General features: G+C 31.7%; 1 protein-coding gene across 3 annotated transcripts in view; it reads left to right on the top strand.

Moving 5' to 3' along the window:
* Positions 1 to 25,796, top strand: part of DPH6 (diphthamine biosynthesis 6) — a 639,691-nt gene that overhangs the window by 335,051 nt on the left and 278,844 nt on the right. For 2 of the 3 annotated variants that reach the window (XM_007480002.2, XM_056810234.1), the window contains exons 8-9: positions 6,883 to 6,970; positions 22,209 to 22,359. In XM_007480002.2, coding sequence (XP_007480064.1) covers positions 6,883 to 6,970; positions 22,209 to 22,359 — 239 coding nt within the window. The remainder of the gene's footprint in view (positions 1 to 6,882; positions 6,971 to 22,208; positions 22,360 to 25,796) is intronic. The other variant, XM_007480003.2, reaches the window with a different exon arrangement.

The following is a 25,796-nucleotide window of genomic DNA, read 5'->3' as shown; positions in this document are numbered from 1 at the left end:
CCTCAACTTAGTTGAGAATGAAGCAAAAAAAAAAATTCCACTTGCAAACGTGTATAGTCAAAACAAATGTCTGCCTTACCATGTCATTCAGATAGATGATAGTTATTGATATAAATGAATGTATATATATACATTTATATGCTATATATGTGTGTATATATATATATAGCCTATATTCATGTCTCATTCTTCATTCTGAATCATTTATATCAGTAGGTAGCATGTATTTAACATGAGTCCTCCAAAATCATGGTTGATAATTATGCTGATTGGAGTTATTAAATCTTTTAAAGTTTTCTATGTAGACAGCATTGTTGTCTTTATATAAATATTTCTTTTGATTCTGTTCATTTTAGTCTGAATCAGTTCAGACAAATCTTCTCATAAATGGTTAGAAGCCCTCTGTTTCATTAAAGATTCACTTTTCATCTTGTAGGATTATACTTAGTAAGTTATTTTTGCTTGTAAACCTATATAATTTACCTTCTGAAATATGGAACATGAAATATCATATTCTAAGTTCTCTTTTTAATGATAGTGACTGCTAAACGGTATGTGATTCTCACTGCAAATCCTTATTACTTGAATTCTTTCCCTCTGCTTCCAATATGTTTTTTTTACTAGGAAACTGGATTTTGGATGTTTTCATTTTGAGGTTTCTTTCAGGTGATATGGGCAGTTTTGTTTTATTTCTTGAAATACTATGTCTTAGCCCTTTTATCTGACCCTGGCTTTTAAGTTATCCACTGATTCTTAAATTATTAAATTCTCCTTTATCTTTTTCCCAGGTCCATTACTTTTGCTATGAAATACCTTATGTTTTCTTCTCTGTTTCAGTCTTTTGACATTGTTTTAATATATCTTATTTTTTCTTATGGAGTAATTAACTTATATTTGATCCATTTCTAATTTTCAGAGACTTTGTCGCTTGGGCAAGGTTCTACTTCCTATGCTAGAATGTTAATTCTCTTTCTAATTCTTCCATAGCTCTCATTTCTTTTCTAATTTTTCCTCTATAGTCCTAATTTCATTTATAAAAGAAACATCTTTTAACTTTTTTAACACTTATTTCATCATTTCTTCTAGGATTTCTAACTGAATTTGAGCATATGTTTTATTTTTCATAGTGAATTTGCTTATAGATATAATCATTTTTCTGGGTTTCTGTCTTGGGTTTTTCTGTTAACATAATAACTTTTTATGGTGGGATTCTGTTTTTGTTGGTCTGTTTGCTTTTTTGTTAAGCCTACATCCTACTTAAGACTTCATTTTAGACCCAATCTCTTTTCACTCCTTCAGGAATATTCTGGGCTAGTCCTATTTATGCTTTCTTGGTGTACTAAATTTTGTATTTATAGGCTCCCAAGGACAGAAAACATTGTAAACCTATAAGCTTTCAGTGTTCTCAAAATGGCATGATCTTGGACAAATCTCATTGCTTTCCCTCCCTGATCTCAGCTCTGAAAGTTCCTATCTTTGTTTTAAGTTTTGATCAACAGTAGACTATTAATTAGTTCAGAGTGACAGAAATATAGGCTTCCATTTGGTCTGCTTATTCTGCCCTGATTATTCTTTAAACTTCAGATTGGACTAAAACCTGGAACTAAGCTCCCACTCCATTCCTTGGCTCAGAGCCACACAACTGCTATTTGCATTTGATTTTACTTCTTGCTCAGTAAACAGGGCCATGAAAAACCTAAAAAAACCTAGTAAAACCTGCCATGAACCCTAAGCACAACTTCCTTTTTTAATATACCTTACATTCAACACACCTTGAATTTGTAATTCAGCAGTGCTTGTTTGGCACCTGTTCCCTGTTTGGCACCTGTACTGAGTCTGTACCATTCTTGCCTTGAATGATCCTCTCCTGTCTGCTATACTCCTGGCCAAGCCCTTTCAGAGCAGAGGTTCCTAAAGGGTTCATGAACTTTTTTTAATATGTTGACAACTGTATTTCACTGTAATTGGTATCTTTTTTAATCCTTTGTATTTGTTTTTTCACTTTAATATATTATTCTAAGAAAGGGTACATAGTCTTCAAAAGACTGCTTTTCATCTGTTTTTAAAACTTGCAATAAAGAAAGGATCTAAGCAGAATATTTGAATAATTAGATAAACATGTGGTGAAAATTGAATAGACATCTTAGAGATGATGACTTTTTACCTTTCATGGCATTTTTATAAAATTTTAACAATTACTAGTGCCTAACAAGAAATATTAAATACATCTTTTAAGTAATTGTAGAAAATTATTACAAAATGACTCCATCTGAGAGATATAACTAAAGCAATCTTTAAGTATAATATTATATCTCTACACATTTATTAACTAAAGAAAAGAATGTACAAATCAATTAATTGAGCTTTTTGCCCCCAAACTAGAAAATTGACAACAGTCCCAAAATAGAACAATAGAAATCTTGAAAATCAAAGGAGCAAAACTGAAAATAAGAAAATTAAGATGGCAAACAAAACTAAAGATTGTTTTTTAAAGGGATAAAAAAGTTAAATTAAACTATTGGATGGTTTGATTTTTAAAGATAACAAAGTTACAGAAATAAAAATAAGAATTCACATATATAGAAGAAATAAAGTAAATTCTCAGAAATGAAAAGCTATGTTTATGTCATCAAAAATGACAATAAATGAGATAGATGAATATTTACCTAGTATAATACATAATCTAAGCAACCTGCCATCATAAAGGAGAGATTGACAAAGCCATAAATTTGTTTTAAATCTGTATAAGTTTGAAAGTGAATACTGTTTGTCTCTTAAAGCAGAGCAAGCAAAGCCACATGTACCTCAAAACTTGAAGGTAGCCAGAATAAGATTAAAATATAATTCAGAAATTTTTAACAAAATTTAAAAAGTACAATACAACATAGATATTGTTAATATTTCTTAATTTTGTAAGTCAGCATGCACCTTCAGCATCTGTTTCCATTTGTGTTTGACACCATTGTCCTAAAGATCAATTAACCCCCTTGGCACAAAAGCTATTTTCAAAACATAAACATGTATACATCTTACCAAATTTGTTTGAAATATTTGTTATTTTGATATACAAAACTGTGATACATAAAGGAAAGAAAGAAAATATAGTATGATGTCACTAACTAATATCAATTCAAAATGTTGAATAACATTATTGAAGACTTAATAGTATGATATAATAAAATTATTCTCTAAGGCCAATGTTTACCAGATAAACTGAGATTATACATTAAACATTAATAACATTAAATAAAACACATCATATAAATAATATTTTTTTCAATCTCATGAAGTTTACTACATGAAAAACTGAAAAACTGTAGCAGTAACTTATGTTTAGAATTTTTTTTTAAAACTACAGGAATGAAAGATTATTTTTAAATTGTATCCATAATATCTAAACTTAAGAACTAACATTTAAAATGGAGGAATACTAGAAATTTTACTGACAAGATCAGAATGTGGTAAATAAAAGGTATTCATTGTCTCAAGAGTTATTTAACCTAGCATTTAAAAAGCTAGTCAAAGCAGTGAGAGAAGAAAAATAAAATCTGGGTGAAAATATAGACAAGGAGGATGCAAAATTGTTTTCTATTTGTAGATAATATAATGGTTTACCTAATAAACCCCAGAGATTTTGTGAAAAACCATTTTGAATAATCAATAAATTTTATAAAAATTAGCACTGTAAAAATAAATTTATTTTAAAACTATCAGCTTTCCTGCCTATTAATAATAAAATACCAGAAGAGATAAATTCCATTTAGAAAAACTACAAAGCCTTTTAATATTAAAATACCTATCATGATATCAGCAGTACCTATATAAATCTCACAACATAACAATGCTTTACAGAAATGAAGAGATTTTAAATCATTGTAGAAATGTTTATTGCTTGTAAATTATTTGGAAGCATACTAAAAATAATGATTCAACATAAATTAGGTACTATACCAATCCAAGGGTTTGTTTTTTATTAGCCCTTATCTTCTATCTGAGAATTAATATGGTGTATTGCTTCCAAGGTAGAAAAGAGGTATGGACTGGTCATTTGGTGTTAAGTGACTTGCCTAGGGTCACAGGGCCTAGCTAAGAAGTATCTGAGGTCAGTTTTGAACCATATCTCTGGTCTCTAGGTCTGACTCTCAATCCATTGAGCCACCTTACTGCCTATATTTTAGAACTACACAAAACGATAACAAAATACATTTGAAAGAAAAAAGTTCAAAAATCTCAAGAGAAATAGTGCATATTTTTTAAATAATAGGAATGACATGTCTTAGTATTACTTGATCTCAGATTATATAATTATACTACTAAAGAAATAATCACTAAATGATTTTTTGGTGCTTATAATAAAAGAATTAGAAGAGAAGACCCATAAATAGACTAGATAAGCAAGATCATGTAAAGAAGATAAATATAATAGCCCTTTGTCTGATATAACCAAGAATCTAAAGAACCGAAGGACTTTTTTTCTCTTAAACAAGAATGGTGCAGGTGAAGTTTCAAGCATTTTGGCGGAATCTTTATTTTAGATCAACATGTTTGGGCCAACACTAAGGCAAATTGTTAGCAACTGCAGGAAAGATTCCTTGAAATGATTACTAATAAGAGAAATTCAATATAAAACAACTATAAAATACTACTTCACCCTTCAAAGTGGCAAAAATATTTAAAAAGACTAATTTTGGAGCTTCCATTTCAGAAGATTGGGCACATAGATGTATTCCTGATTAAACTTTGAATTGGTCTAACCATACTGGTAAACAGTGTGGAATTACAAGAGAAAAAATCAACAAACTTCTGAGCATATTACCCCAAGGGAGATCATAGACAAAGGAAAGGTTCCATATATTCCAAAATATTTGTCATAGTAATTTTTGTAGTAGTGTAAAGGACTAAAAACAAAATGGCAATCCTTCGAAGTAGTTGAATAAATTGTGTCCTATAAATGTAAATAATCAGGAATTAAGGTTAAGAATCTAGAAAGAGGGGGCAGCTGGGTAGGTCAGTGGATTGAGAGCCAGGCCTAGAGACAGGAGGTCCTGGGTTCAAATTTGGCCTCAGACACTTTCCAGCAATGGCTATGTGACCCTGGGCAAGTCACTTAACCCCCATTGCCTAGCCCTTACCACTCTTCTGCCTTGGAACCAATTGGTTCCAATACACCATATTGGATCCGAGGCAGAAGGTAAAGACTTAAAAAAAAAAAGAATATAGAAAGAAATATGTCAAATTATTTATATTTAGTTTTTTAGTTTACCAAAACTATAAAAATATATGTAGATATAAACATATCTATTAAAGATTACAATTACAATGGCTTAATTTATGCATAGTTACATACATATAAACTTATGCAATTATTCAAACATAAAATACACGGATATAGTACATCATACATACATACACACATACAATTTCATCCTCAAAGCAACCCTGCGAGGTCAGGTGTTCTTAATATTCCCATTTAAGTCAAACCAATAAAGACCACAGAATTGTGCAGAAGCTTGTATGTAGTCAAGTTTACATAATGGAAAAAAGTAGACAGAGAAAAGGTAGTTGTGTGGAGAGAAGGCCTGGAGGTTTTAATTACCTGCTTTCATTTGGCAGTGCTTCTTTTTATCTCCAACCCTGACAGAGAGGTTAACCCTTGCATGCTTAGACTTCTAATTGTATTTCTCCATAGGACCCTGACATAACAGTTACATGGGAGACCTGCTTTTTTTTTTCTATTTCCCTCAATATGTAAAAACAGAAATTGTTGTTTTGCTTTCTTTTATTTTTCATTTTATGGGAGTCACAATAGGGATTTTTTTTAATAGTAAGGAGAATATTTTTAGTGCTAAGTATGCCTCTCAGAGTGATATTTGATCCATGAGTTATTCCATGCAAAATAGGTATTATGCATCTTAGTACCTGTGGTGATTTGGAAAAAAAGCAGATTCTGCTCATAAAAGATAAAATTTAGATTTAACACTTTGGAGTTAATATGCTTGGAATTTCCACTGTTGCCACTAATTCATTTTACATATGAGTTGTATCAAGATATCTTTAACATCAGTGATGAAGAAGAAAATAATATTAGATCTTTATATAACGGTACTCTTCTTTTATAACCCTAGCATTATATAAATAGTAATATTGGTTCCTACAATATTAAGGAAAAGAAAAGGATTTATATTTTTTTAATTATATTGAAATGTGAACCAGAGTAACTCTTATAAGAAAGACAAGTTTTAAAAAAATGCTTAGTTATTAAGTCTTTGTGCATAATGCTAGTTATTCATATGTGCTTTAAAAGGTAACTGATAAAATTTGAGTAATTTACATGTATCCATATGGTGCCAACAGTTCATACCATTTTACCTGAATGTGGTAATTACAGTGTCAGGCAATCAATTTTAATAGCAATGATATTGCAGTGTGAAGAGTTCATAGAGAACTTAAAACCATCATTGGTATTGCTTTTGTGGAGGATAATTGAGATTTTCTGTGAAACACTGTAGGAATTATTCAAAATGAAAAGAGTAATGAAGATAAAGCACCATTGTTTAATGTTTATGCCTTACCAAGGAACTTTGTGAAAAGAAAGAGGATGTAAGTTTGAAGTTAGTGTTTGGGGCACTTTAAATAAACCTAGTTACTTTACAAAGATAAATTAATTTCTCTATATATACTTAAAAGCCCAGTATTTTCAAATTAATTACTGATTTATTCAAAATAGATGTTGGATATTATTATACACTTGTTGGTAGGGGGTATGTAATAAGATTTGTTTGAGCTGAGCCCCATAGTCAGTAGGAGAAAGGCATCAACATACTCTGAAAGGTTGGTAAATGCATGATAATATATTCCATCTATGTCGTTTTTGTATTTCAGAGATTCATCAGAAGTAATTTTGCATTCAGCTGATGCCTTTGCACCTGTGGCTTACCTTCGTTTTTTAGAATTACATTTAGAAGAAAAGGTAAGTTTTTCTGGACTTGTATGTGCACTTGCTCTGTTCTGCATGCAAATGAAATATCTGAGTGCAATAAAGGAACTCATTTATTTTAAATACTTTTCCCAGATATTTTACATCATATAATTGATTAATAAGAATGAAAACACAATAAAGAACTCTGGGGGAGAGAGGGTTAGAAGCACATTTTCTAAACAACTCCAAGTAGAACTTAATACATTCAAGTTTCTGTCACCACAACAGGGAATATTGTTGGCGTTAACATGGCTTGCTTGTAAAGTCAGGGAAAGAGAGGAAATATTCTTAAAGCTAGTAGTCCTCAAAAATAGAAGTCGAATGTGTTCTCTTGCCTTTTTGTATCTGCCAGTTTACTCAGATGCACTACCTTTCCCTGAAAGGTGTCCAGGAATTGTGTCTTGGGTCCATCTATCTCCCTAGGGCTTCTCAGTTGATGGTTTCAATACTCTTAAGCTGCCGCAACTATCACATTGGGAGTTGATCTGTGTTGCGTTTGTGCTTCAGAATCAGAAAAGGCTCCTTCCGTGATAGCACCTTCAGAAACTTCTCCTTTCCCTGCAGGGTTTGCTTGGTATGGCCTAGAAGCCTAATAATTTCTCCTGTTTATGTTTCCATGTGCATTTATTACAGATAAATCAAATCTCATGACATATCTATCATTCAGACTATTTTCACCATCTACCATGCATCCACACCCTAATTCTTTCAATTTTCAAATAGATTTTTGAGTGTTTTTGTATACAAACTTACTTGTCCATTTTTCTCCTTCCCCACCATGCAGTAAAACCATGCCTGCATTGAGAAAACCCTCAGGTTTCTGCTTATAGAATGGCCAGATGCTCAAAGGCAATGATTCACATTTAGATTGAGTTTCTTAAATTCTCAAAATCTTCAATGCCTGACTGACAACTATGTCTTAGCTAATTATATGCATAATAATTGAAATGCATTGGCACAAATACGTTAGTTCAACTGACATTTCTATGTAGGAATACTCTTTATTTACTCTTTTTTTAGCTTTTATTCGCAGTATCACTTTTTTCTAGATTACATGAGAATTTGCACATTATATAGAAGTTATTTTCATGTATATGCTCTAGTGGAATTTTTATTTCATATGATGATATTTGAGTGTATTAATCTCTAATACCACTAGTCTTTTTACCTTTCATTCTCATTTTGTCACTAAATCCCTCTGTAATATATTCTGGGTCATATGTATCTCTAATTTCTTTTTCTTATTACTTCTTTTCCCCTTCCCATTTCTCTCTTCTCTTCTATCACTGTCTTCTGTTTCATCAAAATATTTCTCTCTTTCTTCCATGTCCAGCTTATCTTCCCTTTTGGAATGTGGTCATCACTACAGTAACACTTAAGAGTTAAATGATAACTTCTTCATTTCACCAGTGTAATTCCCTCTACTTGATATCACCCATCAAATTTGTTATTTTTGCCGTACCCACATTTGATTCTAAAATGTTCTAAGTTTCTTAGTAAAACAAGAAAATACCATTTATTCTTCCTTGTTTCATTTACAATTAATAACAAAATGCAGTTTTATAAATTCTGAATAATTACATGCATCTTACGGAAAGAATTTATGTAGGCTAAGTTTTCTTTGCAGTCTATTATATGAGAAAGTTTATCAATACTCTATTACCATTCCAAAATTATTGACAGGTCTATTAACACTGGTCCTCAAATAACAGTGAATTGCTTTGATATTTATTTTATTGATATTGGACATGATTTATATCTCCTTCAAGTTCTTACTAACTTAATTACTATATTTAGAATAATTTATCTGTCATATATTTCATCATAAAACATTTTCTTGACATATTTTTGAATATTCTTACTATAATTGTCCTTCATTGGCATTCATTTCATTCATTTATTTGAGCTCTTGTTGCTAAATATTTCAGCCAAACTGGAATGTAAAATGACTTTGTGAGACATTAAAGTGCACTTAATTAAAATTCTATTTCAGTACCTAATTGTGGTTTGAAAGGTGTCCCAGGTTATTAAAGGCTAAGTTAGTTGAACAGAAGTTTTAACAGATATTATACCAGGCTACAAAGGAATCTGGTGGCACAATGATATACTGTATTTATTTTCTGAGGCCTAGAAACTTAGTACTTGAATTTTAAACAACCAGTAGATGTTTTGAGGAAGGTCAAGCAATTAATGAAGTACTCTACAAAGGGAAGTATGATGAACCACATCTATATGAAAGGCAAATTTACATTGATTTTATCAACAAATGTGTGAATTTTGAGGATCATTCAAATGTTTTAAAAATTACTACACAATGTTACTCTAGGTAAATAACTTTAGCTCTATGCTGTTTTTTTTCAATTCCTGATGGATAATTTTGAATTTGATAATTTCTGAAGGCCTATCAGATTGAAAGGTCTACAATTCTTGATGTCACTATGATAATATTTAATATATATTAACACTTAAACTATTCTATTAAATATTTCAGTTGTTTAAAGTATTCTTAAAGTAAAGAATTTGTATTTGAACTTGTGTGAAATGATGTCAGTCAAACATATGATCTTAAACTAAATAAGCTGAATAACAAAAAAAGTCTAAGGGGAAAAAGTAGAAATATATTAATATTTCTCTGAGGCCACTGACTTTATTGCTCATGGCAAACTTGATTTTTAAATGCACCATACATCACTTCAATATGACAGGCTAGGGAAAATGAAAAACACAAAGCTTTACATAAATCAAGCAAAGGATTGTATTAAAATTCATAACCTTTTACATAAGAATCAAGATTTTAGTTTTATCTATTCAGAAGCTCTTTCCTACTTATGTAGATATTTTAGATTTTGTCAAGACTTCAGATTTTCAAGCAGCTTTATAGGGAATAATATCTCAAATTCATTGTAGACAAAGCCATTATTTTTTTAAAGAGATAAGACTCATAGTAATGAAGCTCACATTTTGCTAATATAAACTAATCATCCTCAGTACTTGAATAAGAAAATATTTTGTTTTTTCTTAAAAATAATCCCAAAGGGAAAAGTATTGGAACCATTTGACTTTGTTTTATATCATGCTAACATTCACTTACATTATGAGAAAATATTCTCCCACTCTTACAACCTCGTCTTCCTTCACTTTCTGGTTTTCTTTTTTTTTTTCCTTCAAAAATATAAAAGTTAAATATCTTTAGAAGCAAAAGGAATTTTATCATTCAAGCAATGTACATTGAGACATTAGTAGACCCACTTTGAATGTACCTAGAGACATTAGTAGACCCACTTTGAATGCAACAATCAGTTGACTATATCAGCCATGATCCATTTGTTAAACTACCTTCTTTATTATTGGTAATTCTACCAATCCAAATCAATTTCACCAGAAATAACAACCAAAAATAGTTGTCAAATAATTTCAGCACCTTATGAGTTAAAATTGCTACTTGAAAATATTTGAAAACTCCTTAATTATCAACAAGTGGGCTTCACAAGATGGATGTATTTTTTTTATCCAACCAACTCTCAGATAGCATCTGCTACTAAATTACAAATGGTGTTGTGGTCCATACCAGCAGGAGAAATTGCCCACATTGATGAAATTGCAGTTATTTTTATATATTAGCTATGCCCTAAAAACAGAATTAAATCATTGCCTACAGCTTTTTTCAAGTTCAGCTTACAAAAGCTAAACAAAGACATGGAGGAGAAAAATTTGTTGGTACTACATAATGCAAGAAAAACTTAAAAGGTCATCTCCTTCCTTCAATGACAGAATTCCATTTAAAAAATAAATTGTAGTAGTCTTAGATATAACTTTCATTGAAGATGGAGGTTTCAGATTATTTCATTTAATTGTAAAACAACTATTATGGAGTAGTATTTTATCTTCATTGTGCCTATCTTAGAGTTTTTATGTTTCATTTTTATAATCATTATATTCATATTTATATATTTCTAGGTGGTACTCATGAATGAATTTAAAAGATGTTAGATCAGTTCTACTCTAATATTTTCAAAGTAAATATGATGATGGCCCCCAAATTATTTGTTTGCATTCTGTGTTCTAAACTTAAACATCTTTTCCTCAGATTGTGTTATGGAAGGGATAATTTTATATTATTTGAATTCAATATTTTATTCATTTAGAAATTTTGCAGTATTTCTTATTACAACAAAAATAGAAACCACTGTTGCCCTTGCTTTTCTGGTGTGCATATTTTTCAGATAAACTCTTTTTATTTAACTAAAAAGACAAGGTAGAAATTTGTTTTAGATTCTTTCTGTCAGCACAATGAGCTCTTGTGCCTCAGGGAGAATAGCATTTTATTCACTTTTATGGTTTAATACATTGCTCTGAAACCTCAAGATTCATTTTTGCATAAGAATTGAACAAACCTATCTGTGTTTCTTTGTGTGATAATAACATGAAAAATGAAAAAAGAGAGGGATTTACAAAGGTTGTGAGAAAGTTAGATAACTTTTAGATAGTTTTTTGGGAGATAAATTGCTAGATACAAATAGAAAATGTTCGTTTTTATTAATGCCATTAATAGCATTCATTTTTATAATCTAGTAAAGCGTTACACATTGCCTTGTTATACAAATCGGGTCATTACTTGGTATAATATCATCTAAAAGGCTTTGAGAAATTAATGAATCACTATCTCCTTTGTTCCTAAATTTCTGCATTCTCTAATTAATTTAATTTCTGGAGTTCAGATGGGCAGTTGCCATTAATCCATTATTGGAATATTTATCATTTCCTGAGAGATAGCATGTTCAGTAGGTAGAAAGATTACCTCGGAGCCAAGAAACCCTGTGTTCATGTCTTGCCTTTAATAAATACTCACTGTGTGACCTTGGGAAAGTCTCCAAATTTCTGTGCCCTTTACAATTCTTTAAGATTTTAAGTTGCAGACAAAATTTCCATTTATATTATTAAGGGAATTTTCTCATCCAACAATTCCTCATACCAACAAAATCACAGATATAATCTCCATCTCTATCCCTAATACTTAAAGTATGTGTTCTTTGGGGCAGTTAAGTGGCATAGTCAATAGAGTGCTGGACCTGGAGTCTGGAAGACTCATGAGTTCAAATTGTACCTTCAACACTTACCAGGAGTATGACCCTAAACAAGTTACTTAGCCCTTTTTGCCTTAGTTTTCTCATCTGTAAAATAAGCTGAAGAAGGAAGTAGAAAACCACTCTGTATTTTTGCCAAAAAAATCCCAAATAGGGTCATGAAGTATTAGGCATAACTGAAAAATGAGTGAACAATAAGAAATGTGTTATTTAATGTATTTTCTTGAATCTTTCATAATTTATTCATTCTTTAAACAAGCCCTTATTAATCCCATACTGTGTACTGAAATCCTTGCTAGGCACTGTATGAAATTTAAAGTAAAGGCATATGACATAGGCTTTAACTTCATGAAATGTTCATTGAATAAGGAAGGTAAACCATGAATAGAGATAGCTATGAAATACTATTGCATGGTATGTTCATTGCAGGGAGAGGGGAAGCCAAATACTACATGAAATTAGGATTATAGAATACTTTATATGGCATATTCTATTTGAGTTTGATTTTACTGGATGAAATGTAAAAGTTTCAGTGTCATATATGTAGAGTTTTGTTTTTTTTCCCACCACTTCTTTATTTTATTTTATTTTTAATTTAAGTTAATTTATTTAGTTAATTTAGAACATTATTCTTTGGTTAAAAAAATCATAGTTTCCTTCCCTCCTTTCCCCCCACCTTTCCCATAGCCAACACGCAGTTTCACTGGGTATTGCATGTGTCCTTGATCAGAACTTATTTCCATATTGTTGCTGTTTGCATTAGGATGTTCATTTAGAGTCTACATCCCCAGCCATATCCGCTCGCCCCATGTATTCAAGCAATTGTTTTTCTTTTATATGATGAGGCAACTAGAAAAGATGCCCTACAAGTACTGGTTAACAGAACCTATGTTTAGCCTAGGAAAGAAATGACATGGGAAGGGGTGGCAGACAACATAATAACTATAACTTTCTTCATATACTTGAATGGGTATCATAGAGAAGTGTCCCTGGAACTAGACTTCCTTCTTTTCTCCCCTAGGCTGAAGTAGGAGTATGGGTAGAAGCTGCAGAAAAACAGATTGAGTCATTTTAAGGAGAAACTTCCTAACATTCTAACAAAGTAAAACTAGCCACCTCAAACAATAGTGGGTCTTTCTGACTTATAGGTCTTTAATAGACTTTTCATTGTGGGTGTTGTAGAAGGGATTCTTAAGTATAGAGTATTCTAGAAAATCTGTCAAGTGCCTCAAAGTTGTAAATTCTATGGGAACTCCTACCTCAGTTATCTTCAATGCAAAGGTATGTGTTCAAGAAAAATTAAGGCATAGGACAGAAACAAGAATCCAGAGGCTGTGCAGAAGCTTAACAACTACATACCCAAAGCCTTGCCTCTAAGAAAATATCACAAAGGTATGTATATACACACATACATAATACATACATACATATATGTATATTACATATACATATACATACATCTACATGCAAATTGAATATCTGAATGAAAGAGTGAATGCATTTTAAAAGACTTTTTCCTATTAACAAATGGGAAGTGACTGGTTACCAGTGTGGGAGACTTTTCTCAATTATCTGTTTGTATAATATCAAATCATTAAACTGTTAAAGGAAAAGTCAAAATTACCCTAAACTAGAGGAAAAAATAAGAATGAAATATAACATGCAGACAGAATAGCACTTATATCATCTATTTAAATAAGTTGTCAAAGGAAAAAATGGGAAATGAAGTAAAGAAAATATATTGATATAGACTATCAACATTTCTTATGAATATCTAATGGTAAGCAGTTGCTACAACCAGAAGGCTAAAAGAGCCCAGAAACTATGTTAGCTAGCAAAAATTTGTTTTCCATGACTAATAAAGGAACCCAGCAAACAAAGAGAGTGCTGGTTTAGAATATAAATTTGCAAAACATTATGGAAAAGAATGTTGGAAAGTAGGACTTATATCTCACTTAATAACAAAGCAATTGAGTGAAAGATGTTTGCAGAAAACTGGAAGATTACCATATAAAAGTATATTATATAAAGGTCAATATGGAAGGACAGCAATCAGATGAAAAAATTGAAATCAATATTGCTATAACTTTTATTCATTGCTTACTATACATCCACTCATGTATGATAACATCTTAGTTCTTAATATTTGACTATATGTGGAAGTGAAAGTGGCACTCTAGAGGACAAAAGAGAGCAAAAGCAACTAGACTAATCCAAATGAAGGAATACATGGAAGAAATGGAATTGCCCTTAATTAAGAATAATTTTATTTCTGAGAGATTCATTCTCAAAATATTTGAAAGGGAAAAATAGCAAATGTGAGGGGAAAACCATATAACTATCACTATCAAAAGTACAATTGAGAAGATATCAATAATTATTGACCATTTTATTTCTTTCATTGCTTTCATAAAATCCTTATGAAAATACTCTATATGTATCATGAAATTATGTGAAAGGAATATGTAGAATTTCACAAATTATAATACACAAGGTATCTCCTAAAGTCTTGGGACAGTTTTAAACCTAGAGCAAGACCACATCTTCCTAGTCCCAAATATAATTAAATTATGCAGATAATACAAAATTGTTTTGTTCTTGTCATAATTTGTAAAAAAAAAAAAAGCATTTAACTCAGAATTACAATCTCAAAGATCCTATGCACTGTATTTAATTTGTGTCTTCCATGCATGATGAGATCATATGAATTGTATAAACAATAAAGTCACAGAGATAATTTTGTTTAATGATCTTATGACTTTTAACAGGTGAGCCATAAAAACAGAGTTGAATGCTTTACGAACATGCCTACTACTGTCACAAAGATACCCTTCTCAGATATAAAAAGAAAAGGATCCCTAGTGACAATTAGCTCATCCACATTCATTAATTTTTGATTTGCTGAACTATCTTCAACATAAATCTATAGTCATTCAAAAGCATTGAATCTAATAATACACACTTGGGGGGTGGATTAAGAAATCTATTGTGAAGACAATGATTTGCAATTGGATAGACAACCCATTAAGCTACATTTATTACAATTCATATATTGCAGATAGACAATAAAGCGAGTCCATTGGATTTTGACCTGGAAAAGGGGAGCAAACTAAATTGTATTTGGGTAATTCTTTGATACTTTTCATTGTCCTTAAGCTGTTCCCTGACATAAAAATATATTAATACCAGTATTCTTCTTCCACTTTCCCTAGATAATTGTGAATCATGGCTCACAGGATGAAAAATAAAATAAACATATTAACCAGGAAGTTGGGAGAAATAAGCAGACTGGTCATATAGGTAGAGTTGGGGTATAACTTGATATATTGATTGCATGATGAATAGAACACTGTACTTAGAGTCAAGAAGACCTGAGTTCAGATCCAACCTCAGAGAATATCTGAGCAAATAATTCAACCTTTCTCAGCTCTAGATTTTTTATCTATAACAAGAGAAGATTGCATTAGATAACTCCTAAGGTTTCTTTTATCCTTAAATTAAAGATCCTATGATACTATAATTTTAAAAGACCAAAAGAAAGCTCCTCAGGCACCAACAATATTAATACCTAACATTTATATGGGCAACTAGATGGGTACAGTGCCACACCTGGAGTCAGGAAGACTCATCTTCTTGAATTCAAATCTGGTTTCAGAAACTTATTAGCTATATGATGCTGGATAAGTCACTTAACCCCTTTTGTCTCAGTTCTTCATCTGTAAAATTGAGCTGGAGAAGGAAATGGCAAACCACTCCAGTGTCATTGCCAAGAAAACCCTAAATGGGGTCATGAAGATTTGGGCATGACTGAAAAAATGACTCAAAAATAACATATATGTATATAGCACTTTAAGGTTTGAAAAATCCACTTTATTATATTGATTATCTCTTTTGCTAATAGGTATGCCCTTTATGGGGGAATATGAGAAAACACAAATAAGAGTTATTAAATTATAAAGGTGTTGATGGATTGTGATCTCTACCATTAGGGAGCATTCTCTAACCCGTAGGCTTAAAGTCCATTAGAGAATTGAAGAAAATTTTATACTAAGTAGAATAATCTCTAGTATAAAATACAAAATCCTGGTTTAATGTTTAAAGACTTTTCCAATCTGGCTTTTAACTTATCTTCCCAATCTTACATTATATTACTCTCCTTTTTTTTTTATTACTTTCTATTGCATCATATTGGCCTACTAGCTCTCTCTGACATCCATACTTTTACATAAATGACCCTTCTATCATGTTTGGAATATACTTTCTCTTCACCTCTACTGTGTAGAACCTCTGGCTTCCTTCAAAGACAGCACAAGTACCATTACCTGCACAAGACTTTTCCTTATCCACCTTATTATTGGCTTTATTTTCCTCTTAAGCTTCATAAGGCCGAGGATTTATTTTTTTGTTTGTATCCCCAACACAATTCTTGGCATGCTATAAGTGCTTAGTACATGTTCAATGAATTTGATCAGTTTTCCTCAATACCTTACAGGAGAACAAATCTAATATTTGTTGAAGATGAATAATAGAAGAAAAATTCCACTTTTAAACTTCAATTTGGGATGTTTAAGTAAATTCTAAGCATTAAAATTATCTCAACAGGGGCTTTGCCCATTTAATAGGAGAATGTATTTTAATTCTTTCAAAACTATTAGATTAATAAGTAAAGAATATTTGTCATCAGAGAACAATGTCACAGTTAAGGTCTATGTAATTTTTTTTTCAAATTCTTAAGTTGCAAAATGCAATTCAGAGATTCGTAAAACTTTATTGTAACCAAGTAAAATTTGAAGTAAAATTATATTGAGCTCTTAGTTTGACCCAGGAACAGATGCAAAGGAATAATTTATGTAATGTACACTCACATCATTTCTCTGTCTTTAGTTTACTCTTCAAACTTTACTTGTTCGTTTAGTTCATATATAGTTCCTATTCTGTTTTCTATCATTTAGCCTTTTCTTCTGACCAAATAAAAGAACATCCAGTCAGAGAACATTAGGCCTTTTTTCATAGCAGATTTTCTTATTAACTTCCTCTTGAGCCTCTCCTAGGGAATGGCCTTTCTGTTAGAATTACTTTTCCAAAAAGAATGATGGAGTTGTAATTGAGCCTTTCCTGAGAACTTTCAAACATAGAGCCTTCACTTAACTGGAGCCTTTCCTTCTCCACTACAGGCAGGCTTTTATATACATTCTGAATTTCTAGTTTAGACTTTTGACCCAAATATAATTATAAACCAGGGGTCAGTTCCATTGCTTATAAGGGAACTTTCAGACTGAAACAAACATTTTTCTAAAGACAGAGAACATTTATTTTTAAAATGTCTTTACCTATTGACCATTTGCATTTCCCCTTTGAAATCAGTGTCTTTTCCTCTTAGAGCATTTAACCTTAAAGTCTGACTTCTAACCCTTTATCATGAACTGAGATCATAAACTTCTCCAAATTACATCCACCTTTTAGTATGACATAGATTTTGTTGTTGCAGATACATCATTATATTTGACCTCAGGATTTGCTCTAGGGATCATAGCTTGCATTAAACACAAATAATTGTTATTAAAAATGTGGAGTGGAAATGGATTATTCAGTCAAAATCTCTATGTACCTCTTGTTATTCTGTCTCTTTCCTTTGAGTTCTTCAAATAAATGGATTGTTGGGTAGACAAATCAGATTATAGGGTAGACAGAGATACTTTGTTTATTCTCCTCTGATTTTAGAATTGATTTTGGCTTTGCTTCCTTCTGGCAAAGATAACTTTAAATTTATCTAATGTCCTATGATTTAAATAAATGCCTTCTATACTATAAGACCAGAAAGTGACCATTAGATTGTTATATGATGTGAAGTTTTTAATCAAACATAAGGTTGCTATAAATTTGGTATAACTACACTACTAATTTTCATATTTATCTTTTTCAAGTCATTCTTTAAATTTATATCTTTGTATGAACATATGTGTTTTTAGGTAAAGGAAGTAATTCTTCTGAGTGTTTAAACAACTATAAGTAAAAAAATTTACTCCTTGTAAGAGTGTTTATGATTGCAGGAAGTTTGTGTGCAGATGAGTAGAGATTTAAAAAATAAATTTACAAGTAGTGCTTAACTATGAATTTTTGTGGTAGTTGAAATCCAAATAATATTTATTTAATAAATAAGTTGCAATTTATACATTATACATGTAACATTTATAAAAATGTGTTAAAATATTTTAAATTTTAAAAGTTCTCAAATTAAAAAAATTAATTCAAAACTTGCTCAGAAATTATTGTTTTATTTCCTTTTAATGCAATTGCACAATTTACTCCAAGTTATTAAAGCCTGGAGATGATAGCAGGAAGGACAGGAACACTTTACAAGATTTAAAACTACTTTTCCTCATTGTTTGGGAAGGAGAAAATGACTAATCTTTGTATATTTTCTTCAATAGGATGCTATGCAGTGGTTTATGTATAAATCTGAGATTTCCTCTTTGCCTTTATTAAAGAAGGATTTACACTTTGAAAGTGTAGTAAGGACCACTAAAAATTGAGATAGGAACCTAAATTTAAAGGTAGTTTTTAAGTGACTCAAAATTTAAAGGGGATAAATTACATCTGACCATCAGTTTTTTGCTTGCTACACAAGCTAGAAGCTATTTGGGGTTTTTAGTGCTTTAATTCAAATCCTATTGAGAATACAGGTGATGATTTTAAGTAGTTACATTTTCTTATGAGAGACTGCCTGTATAAGTGGACAGAGAGCTGGCCTCTTGTTCTAAGGTCAAGCCCAGTTTCTTACAAATACTAATAAGTTCATTAATTTGCGAGTAACATCAGGAAACTCTGTTAAAATTATGAATGACCATATCAGTCTTCATTGGTTAAATGAAATTCCTTTTTCAAAGTTCCTTATAATAATGAAAAAAAATTATGTAGTCAAAAAAATCTCTCAGAACTTTCAAAATTATCTTTAAATTTGCATATGTATTGTAAAAATTATTTATTACTAAGAATCAAAGTTCTTTACAGTTTACAGAATTTCCTATGAAATTTGATGGATTTGGGGAAAAGGAATTAAAAATTGGGAATCAAGATTTTTTGCTTGTTTGTTTTTAGTTTCCATTAAATCTTTGAGGTAACTTGATTCTAAGTGCTGATATTTCAGGACAAAGTTAATGTAGAATAAAAATAAATTCATTATGTTATAAGTAAGAGTCAATATTTTAAGTTTTATTATCTCTTTTACTACATAATTTTACCCCTTTTAACACATTTATATCAACAGTGTTACCTGAATTTCATATGGTACACTTGATGTGGTATGCAGTCAACACATTTATTAAGTTCCTATTTTAAGCTTGGCACTGTGCTATTTTCAAGGAATGCAGAGACAAAGATGAAACCATTCCTTCTCTCAAGGAGTTTATATTCTAATACTTGTGGATATAAGCATAGAGAAAATAAATCTTTCTATTTGATAGAGAAGCCATAAACAACTAGGGAAATCAGAAAAGACTTTATGTAGAAGGTAGTCTTTAAGCTAAATCTTTAGAAAAATAAGAATTCTAAGAATTGAAGGTGATGAGGGATTGCATTCTAGGGACAGGAGTGGTGTGAGGTATAGTCTGGACAAAAGGCAGACATGGGAATTGGAGAGAGAAGAACAGCAAAAACATTCAATTTAGCTAAAGTATAGAGTGCAAAGAATTGAGTAATATAGAAGGCTTCAAAGGTAAGTTGGAGTCTGGTTTTGAAGGACTTTTAATAATCAAAGAGAGGGGTTTACAACTTAATCTAGAAGCAATAAGGAGCCACTAGAATTTATTGAATAGAAAAATGACATGGTTAGATCTTCACTTTAGGAAAATCAATTTAATCACTGTATGGAAGATGAATTAGACTGGGAGAGATTTGATTAGGACCCTAATTAGATGGCTATTGTGATAGTCTGGATAAGAGAAGCTGAACTAAGAGAGTGAGTGGCCTTGTCAGAAGTGAAAAGTATTGGCAAGATTTGGGAGAGTGGAAAATTGATTTCTATTTTAATCTCTTTGAGTTTGGTATGTTCATGGGACATCAAGTTTGAAATGTCCAATAAGCAGTCTGTGACATATAACTGAAGCTTGAGAAAAAATACAGCTGGATGTGTGGATTTATGAGTCATCTACACAGAGATAATTCAAAGTAAACCTGTGGGAGTTGATGACTGTGAGATAGTAGAAACAAAATGGTCAAAGGAAAAGCCTGGGAGTATATCCACAATTAAAAGACATTTTTTGTATAAAGAGCCAAAAAAAGAAACTGAGGACTGATCAGATATGTAGTAGAGAGTAGTCTGATGAAAAGCCAGAGAAGACAGAATACAAGAGAGGAGGTGTATTAATGATGTCAAGTGACACATGGAGTTCAGGAAGGATGAGGATTGGAAAAGTCTATTGAACTTTTCATCTAAGAGAATATTGGGAGGGGGGGCTAGATGACTCAGTGGATTGAGAGCCAGGCCTAGAGATGGGAGCTCCTATGTTCAAATCTGACCTCAGATACTTCCTAGCTGTGTGACCCTGGGCAAGTCACTTAACCCCCATTGCCTAGCCCTTACTTCTCTTCTATCTTGGAACCAATACACAGTATCAATTCCAAGATGGAAGCTAAGAGCTTAAAAAGAGAGAGAGAATATTGGTAACTTTATAGGAAAATTTTTCAGTTGAATGATTAAGTCAAAAATAAAATTGCAGAGGTTGAGAAGTAAGAAGGAATGTTGAATTGAGTGAAAAACATTTTTTGGAGATTGACTATAAGGAAAAGAAAAGATATTGGATAATAACTTGAGGAGATGGTAGGGTCTAGTTTTGGATTGTTAAGGATGGATGGAAACAAATTTTGGCAGCAGTTGAGAAACTAGTATGTAGACATAGATCTACTTTATCAAAGATCATTGGGGGGAAGGATGATATCATAGGATCTGGAGATGGAGAAAAAGAGCAGATAGAAATCACAACAGGTGGCTTCTGTTCTCTCAGTAAAGCCTGAAATACGGTCCAAAGCTGAGAAGAGAGGAGGAGGATTTGTAGAAGAGCTGAGGCGGTAATTTTTGAAGTAGATACTTCAGGGTCACCACTGAATGGAGAGCTAGTTTTAGAGAAGGGAGGTTCTGGCTTAAAATGTGACCTTAGACACTTTTTGTTTGTATGATCCCGGGCAAGTCATTTTTGTATGCCTCTTCTGCCTTGTAACCTATAGTTAGTATTGATTCTGAAGACATAAGGTAAGGGTTTTAAATAAGTAAATACCTTGGTGTAATGGGTTAGAGAGTTCATTGGAGAGAAATAAAAAGACAAATTGGGAAATGTCAGGTCAAAGTGTCTTGATTGGAAAAGGGGGAAGTGAAACCAGAGCAAAGATGGTAATGACCAAAATATTATTAAGTGCGAAATATTGAAAGTCATAGTGAAAATCAAGATTAGGATTAGGAGTAATATAGCATAGTAACACATGGTACAATGGGAGATTATGTTCTCATCAGGAAATTTCAAGAGGAAGTAGAAAACTTGTGGATGATGGCAAAATCAAGAGTATGGCTCTTCCTATGTGTGACGAAGATAGAGTGATGGATCAAGTTATAAAATTTGAGAAAACTGAAGAACTGACATAGTATTTGAAGGAGCATTATAATATTTGTTGGCTCTCTCGTATAAAAAGCAAGGCTTGGGGAAGATAGGAAGATTGTGAGCCAGATACAGAACTACTTAAAAAAAAAAAAAAGAGGGAGAACGACCCACAGACCAAGAGGCAATCACCACCATCATCTAAGATTACTGACAAGATGCTTTTAATTTTGTTATTTTTTTGCTTCTTATCTCTGAATGATATGCTTCATTTGGAGTGATCTCTGTTGCTTTAGATAAATATAATAATACATTATTGTAGACTGATGCTTTTGCTCCTCTATATATCTGATATTTTTTATATCTGCCACTACCAATATTATAACACTGAGCTCCAAATTCTTTCCAAATGCCAGTATTACACGTCTATCATGGAAACTTTATGTTTTTTTTTTCAATTCATAATATTAAATATATACCATTTTAGCTTTATTTACTTAAGTCTGAACTTCTTGATTTATCATTTCTCAGTCTCATCATTATTATAATTTTCCTCAGCAGTTGACATCCCCAGACAAACTTCTTGCATTTAATTGCTCATGTGAAATGGAATGTAATGAGGATCATATTTCAGCTATCACAGAAGACATCCAAGATGAAATCCCACCTGTCATCTGGAAATCATCAGATCCCCCACTTTTACAGTTCTGTGAGTTTACATATTATTTATTTATAATTGAACTGTTTATTTGTACATCTTATTTGCTTCTATTCACTATTTACATGTTTTTATATGTTAAATATGTATATAACATATTTTTATGATATGCATGTATGTGTTGTTCCTAATGCTTCCATATTGGTTACAACTATTATGTTTCAACACCGCACCCATAAAAAGCACACATCTAAACCCAACTACAGTTTTTCATTGTGTATTTTTAAAAGAGGAAATGATTCCATTAAACTCTTTCCACACTAAATTTAGTCAAACTGGTTTTAGATATTTTCTAGATACATTGAATTAAACCTATAGTTAGGTGATGAACTTTTGCTTTTTTTTAACAATTTAATGTCGTTATTTCTTTTAACATAGTGAAAAGTATTAACTGTCGATAAGAAAATCCTAAATTTGAAATTTCTACTTCAAAAGTCTAAAAAAAACCCTCACCTTCTTCTTTATTATTATTTTGTAAGGTACAAAGGGACCTGCAAACTAATGGAGATTTGCCTCTATTATTGCAAAACTAATTGTTAAATGCAATAAATATTTCTTTTCAACATTGGCATGATGATATGGGAGATAGTATATTATATAGGAAAGAACCTTGAAATAAGATATGGATTCTACTGTTTCTCTGATACTTATTAACTCAATGAGCTTGGAAAAGTTGCTTATATTCTCTGGGTTTTGCATGGAAAATTTTTAAATGATGACTGTCTTAGATGATCTCTAAGGTTTTTTTTTTTAATTTTAGAATTCTCTGACTCAAATGTGTTATTATCTTATAATTCTGAATAGTTTTAATGTTAAATTTCTACAAAATATAAAAAATAACAAAATTGAATTTTTATGGGTCTGAATTAACTTAATTCATTTCTCCAGATTTAATACTTATTCATATTGGAAAACTAATTCAGAATGAAGAATTCTGGATTTCAGATTATTCAATACTTTTAGATTTTAGAGGCAATATACAGAGTAATACAAATTTAATTTTTACCAATGCCACATTGTCCTGTGATTTAGATTAAAAAGAAGTTGAACATGTGTTTTTAGTGTAACTATCAAGTTGATACTTCTAGATTAAGGACAGATTTTTATTTATTTTTTTAAAACATTATTTTATTTCCAAACATTATTCATTGGAAATAAAGATCATTTTCTTTCCATTCCCCCCTCCCCCTCCCACCACCTCTCCCATAGCCAACGCATGATTCCACTGGGTATCACATGTGTTCTTGATTCGAACCCATTTCCGTGTTGTTGGTTTTTGCATTAGAGTGTTAATTTAGAGTCTCTCCTCAGTCATATCCCCTCCACCCTTGTAGTCAAGCAGTTGCTTTTCCTCTGTGTTTTTACTCCCATAGTTTATCCTCTGCTTGTGGAGAGTGTTTTTTAGATCCCTGCAGATTGTTCAAGGACATTGCACTGACCCTAATGGAGAAGTCAATTACCTTCGATTGTACCAGAGTATATCTGTCTCTGTGTATAATGATTTCCTGGTTCTGCTCCTTTCATTCTGCATCAGTTCCTGGAGGTCGTTCCAGTTCACATAGAATTCCTCCAGTTCATTATTCCTTTGAGCACAATTACATTTCATCACCAACATATACCACAATTTGTTCATCCATTCCCCAATCGAGGAGCATCCACTCATTTTTCAATTTTTGGCTACCATAAAGAGTGCAGCTATGAATATTCTTGTACAAGTCTTTTTCCTTATTATCTCTTTGGAGTACAAACCCAGCAGTGCTATGGCTGGATCAAAGGGCAGACAGTCTTTTATCGCCCTTTTGGCATAGTTCCAAATTGCCCTCCAGAATGATTGGATCAATTCACAACTCCACCAGCAATGAATTAGTGTCCCTACTTTGCCACATCCCCTCCAGCATTCAGTACTTTCCTCCGCTGTCATGTTAGCCAATCTGCTAGGTGTGAGGTGATACCTCAGAGTTGTTTTGATTTGCATCTCCCTGATTATAAGAGATGTAGAGCACTTTTTCATGTGCTTATTAATAGTTTTGATTTCTTTGGCTGAGAACTGCCTGTTCATGTCCCTTGCCCATTTATCAATTGGAGAATGGCTTGATTTTTACAATTGATTTAGCTCTTTGTAAATTTGAGTAATTAAACCTTTGTCAGAGGTTTTTATGAAGATTGCTTCCCAATTTGTTGCTTTCCTTCTGATTTTAGTTACATTGGTTTTGTTTGTACAAAAACTTTTTAATTTGATGTATTCCAAATTATTTATTTTGCATTTTGTGACTCTTTCTAAGTCTTACTTGGTTTTAAAATCTTTCCCTTCCCAAAGGTCTGACATGTATACTATTCTGTGTTCATCTAATTTTCTTATAGTTTCCTTCTTTATGTTCAAGTCATTCACCCATTTCAAATTTATCTTAGTGTAGGGTGTGAGATGTTGATCTAAACCTAATCTTTCCCACACTGTCTTCCAGTTTTCCCAGCAGTTTTTGTCAAATAATGGGTTTTTATCCCAAAAGCTGGGTTCTCTGGGTTTGTCGTATACTGTCCTGCTGAGGTCACTTACACCAAGTCTATTCCATTGATCCTCCTTTCTGTCTCTTAACCAGTACCAAATTGTTTTGATGACCGCTGCTTTATAATATAGTCTGAGATCTGGGACTGCAAGGCCCCCTTCCTTTGTATTTTTTTTCATTGTTTCCCTGGATATCCTTGATCCTTTGTTCTTCCAAATGAACTTTGTTACGGTTTTTTCTAAATCAGTAAAGAAATTTTTTTGGAAGTTCAATGGGTATGGCACTAAATAGATAAATGAGTTTGGGTAGGATGGTCATTTTTATTATATTGGCTCGTCCTACCCATGAGCAGTTAATGTTCTTCCAATTGTTCAAGTCTAGTTTTAGTTGTGTGGAGAGTGTTTTGTAGTTGTGTTCATATAGTTCCTGTGTTTGTTTCAAGAGATAGATTCCTAAGTATTTTGTTTTGTCTAAGGTTATTTTGAATGGGATTTCTCTTTCTAGTTCTTGGTGCTGAGCTGTGTTGGAAATATATAGAAATGCTGATGACTTATGTGGGTTTATTTTGTATCCTGCAACTTTGCTAAAGTTGTTGATTATTTTGATTAGCTTTTTGGTTGAATATCTAGGAAGGACAGATTTTTAAAATAAATTTGTATCCTATATTTAAAATTCAGAAATTTTAGCTTTTTGAATGTCCTTTTCCACCTCTGTGTTCTTGTCATTTTCACCTGTTATTTACTATGTGCAGCAAAGAAATAGTTAAGATAAGTTCTTAATAAGTAGTGAAAAATCAAACGTTAAGTACAATTTCAAAGATATTGCATATATTGTAGTTATCTTCCAATAAGTGGATATGGTTTAATTGTTATAAATTTGTGATTTCATATGAAATTCTAATAAAATGTAATTTCATTTAATAAG

The sequence above is a fragment of the Monodelphis domestica genome, chromosome 1 (assembly GCF_027887165.1).
Source record: "Monodelphis domestica isolate mMonDom1 chromosome 1, mMonDom1.pri, whole genome shotgun sequence".
Lineage (NCBI taxonomy): Eukaryota > Metazoa > Chordata > Mammalia > Didelphimorphia > Didelphidae > Monodelphis > Monodelphis domestica.
This window is presented reverse-complemented; position numbering and strand designations above follow the sequence as displayed.